The sequence below is a fragment of the Alligator sinensis genome, unplaced genomic scaffold, assembly GCF_000455745.1.
Source record: "Alligator sinensis unplaced genomic scaffold, ASM45574v1 scaffold1164_1, whole genome shotgun sequence".
In the NCBI taxonomy this organism is placed as follows: domain Eukaryota; kingdom Metazoa; phylum Chordata; order Crocodylia; family Alligatoridae; genus Alligator; species Alligator sinensis.
Window position 1 is genome coordinate 1294319 of NW_005842225.1, and position 3161 is coordinate 1297479.

A 3161-nucleotide genomic window follows, 5' to 3' on the forward strand; every position below is an offset into this window, starting at 1 on the left:
TGCCCATCAGTCAGTCTCCAGGCCCTGACAACCCTCCCTCACCAGCTCCCACCCCCCGACTGCTGCTCCGGGCTCCTCCCTATCCCCCTGCACCTGCAAGATGCCCCTTCCCAGGCATCAACATGCCCCAAGACCCCCTGGCAGAGTCAGCGCACTCAGACTCCCTTCAGGCTGGGTCTCTCCTGCACAGGGTTAGTCCCTTCCAGCAGCAGCTGCCCTGGAGTTGTCCATGGCCCAGGGCCTGCGGACGAGACGGGAAGTGCTGCCTCATGCCCAGAGCAGTCTTCCCCCCACCCCACATCTGGCTGCTGCTTGTACCTGTGTAGAGGACCCCATCCGAACTGCGGCACGGAGACGACTGGACCAGCTCCGGGATGGTGAATGGGAGCTTCTGTAGCAGACAGAGGGAACAGCAGTCTGTGAGCAGCACAGGGCCAAGAGAAACAGCCAGGCACGCTGCTGCCCATGGCCCAGACTCCCCACACAAGGGGCCGCTTCCCACACTGACCCCATGACCACGGGGCACACGAGCATTCGGGTTGGGGCTGACCCGCCGGAGCAGGCCAAGGAGGCCCAGCTGCCTCTGCCACCCCCTGCAGTGGTGCTGGACAGGCAGGAGTTGTCCAGAGTCCTTGGCTCTTCCAGTGGAGCCCTGTCCTGTTGCAGCCACCCCGCTCCCGGCAGCACCGGGGGGCAGAGCCATGGCTCATCAGCAGCAGCCCCTCACAAGGCAGTACTGACCATTAAGCCTTCCTTGTTCTTGCCTCCCAGGATGTAGAGGCTGCCATCGTTGGGGTCTGGGAGAAATGCTGGCCTGGGAGAAGGAGAAGAGAGTGATGTGCCGGTGGTGAAGGAGCTTGCTCTGAGCACCGTCTGCACCCTCTGTTCAGCGCAGGAGGTGCTGTTACTACCTCACCGGCAGGTGGAGCAGCCGGGACTGCTTGGGGAGAAAAGTCGGGCCAGAGAACATCCCTAAAAGCGACCGAGGCCTGGACAGTTGACTGGGGGCAGGGGGCTGCCCAGATGTGCGCTGGAGAGCTGAGAACCGTTCACAAAACACAGGCCCCTCCCCGGGGCAGGGAGCCGCTCTGCGGAGAGGGCAGACTCCTGCACATGGTCCCAGCTCCTGCCCAGCCAGCGCCCACCTCCTCTCTCTCAGGCTCCACTAGGCAGCTCTGCCAGCTCAGCACAGGTTCACCGGGACTCGAGGGCTGTCGGCACCGCTGCTCTGAGAACAGCAAAGCGGCGCAACTGGCAGAGCCTTATCTGTGCTGAAGCGCCCACCGGCAAAGCAGCCCTGGTGCTGGCACAACGGAGGCGCTTAAGAGGTGTGGTGTAGGACTGGGAGCCCCTGGCTCCTCGTTCTGTGCTGCCCCGGGAGCAGGAAGTCCTTGCGAAGGCAAAGCCCCCAGGCAGGTTGAGTTGTGCTGGGCTGGGCTGGGGAGAGACACTTACTCTGCCACATACACCGGGACCTGAAGAATGGGATCTGAAAGAGAGCGCAAAGCAGACACGTCAGCACCTCCCCGACGGCCCGGCTGCAGGGGCCACGTGGCGGCCTGTGCCGTTTGCAGTCGCACGGTGACACGGTGCATTCACGTATCTATTTGCATGTCAGCCCGGAGCAGCCACAGCTGCTCAGACACGTCCCTGGTGTCACGCTCCAGCGTTCGGGGAAGTCCCCTGATCAGATCAGCTCCCACCCTGGTGGGAGGCTCCTGCCCTCTCCAGCCAGCAGGAGGGACTGTGGGATGGTGAACCCCATCCCATCCCATCCCTGTGGTCAGTGCCAATCCCAGGGGCCCTGACCCCAAGGTAACAGGCTGCAGCATTGGTGCTCACCATCTTTCAGGGTCCACTTGATCTCGCCTGTCTTCTTACTCACGGCGTGAAGGTTCCCATCGAGGGTGGATACAAAGAGCAGTGTTTCTGGGACTGTCACCGAGCTGCCGGCGAGGCACTGGGGGCAGAAAAGCAGTACGGGTGACACAGGGGCAGGCTCGGGACCAGCTGCTTGTCCGCCCAGGACAGCAACATCCATCTAAGGGCTGCGCCAGCTACATCCCCAGCCCCCTTCGAGTGGCACGTCTGCCAACTGGAGCGTGCCCCCGGGAGAGCCCAGGTGGCCCCACCAGCCCCAGCACCAGGCAGAGGTGATCCCACCGCACGCTGCAGTCCCATCCGGGATCACAAGCTAAGCAGAGACAAGGCAGGGACTGCAAGGAAAACCCTGGGGAAGGGACTGGACACCTTGTGGAGCTGGATTTGCTGAGAGCACCTTCAAGTCCAAGGCTCTCGAAGCCCTGTCCCAAACTCAGCAAAAGTAGCTCACAAGTGTCCTGTGAGGCGAGTCAGTCTCGTTATCCCCGTGTTACGGATGAAGGACCTGAAGCCATTGCCCAGGATCCCACGGAGCCGCCGCTCGTGTCTCCCATCATCTGCTGGGAGAGCCAGGCCACTCTCCCCCTCCAGGACTGGGAGCTGGCAGCTGTTCAGATTTGCTGAGGGTCCTGTCCCCTCTGCTCCTACCTCCTCCAAACCCATTCAAAACTAGAATCAAACCACGGCCTAACCTCAGCCTCGACTCCTTCCTCTGAAGCTACTAACAATTGTGTCACCATCTTCCCAAGGATTATTAGGCTGTTAACAAATCCCTGGCCCAATTCCAGTTTGCGTATTTATGTTCCACCCGCCAAAAGCCTCTCTGCAGGTACGTCTGGATGCAGGGCTCTTCCTGTCGCAGCAGCTGCATGGAGCTGTTGTCGAACAGCGTCAGCATCCCCCAAAAAGGCAGCTGCTTTCAGTGGGCGAAGTGTTTGCGTGCACAGAGTGCTGAATTTGTATTTGCATCTATTCATAGCAGAGCGCACGCAAATCACATGCTGGGCTGAACCCTAGCGCCCCTTTGTTTGTCGCCCTCCCGATCAACGCGCTAAATCAGACTAGCGATTCCCAACCGGGGGCCGCGGTACCCTGGGGTGCCTCGAGACCCTCTCGGGGGTGCCGCAGGATGCCGTGCAGGCGCTGCGGGCGTGCAAACGGGAGTCACGAGGTACACCCAGAGAGTTCAAATAAAACTCCAGCGTCATAAACACCCGGCCCTGCTATGGGCTTCGCAACAGAAGAACTGCTCGCGTATCTTTCTGTAGTCGAAGCAGGAA

At 61.0% G+C, this 3161-nt stretch overlaps 1 protein-coding gene across 4 annotated transcripts in view; it reads right to left on the minus strand.

Moving 5' to 3' along the window:
* Nucleotides 1-3161, minus strand: part of ERN2 (endoplasmic reticulum to nucleus signaling 2) — a 15823-nt gene that overhangs the window by 10854 nt on the left and 1808 nt on the right. The window contains exons 1-5 of one of the 4 annotated variants that reach the window (XM_025208277.1): nt 2574-3122; nt 1843-1960; nt 1456-1489; nt 742-814; nt 319-391 (exon numbers count right to left, since the gene is read on the minus strand). In XM_025208277.1, the coding sequence (XP_025064062.1) occupies nt 319-391; nt 742-814; nt 1456-1489; nt 1843-1960; nt 2574-2621 (346 nt within the window). In that variant the 5' untranslated portion in view covers nt 2622-3122. Of the gene's footprint in view, nt 1-318; nt 392-741; nt 815-1455; nt 1490-1842; nt 3124-3161 lie in introns of those variants that run through there. The other 3 variants (XM_025208278.1, XM_025208276.1, XM_006027155.3) reach the window with 3 other exon arrangements.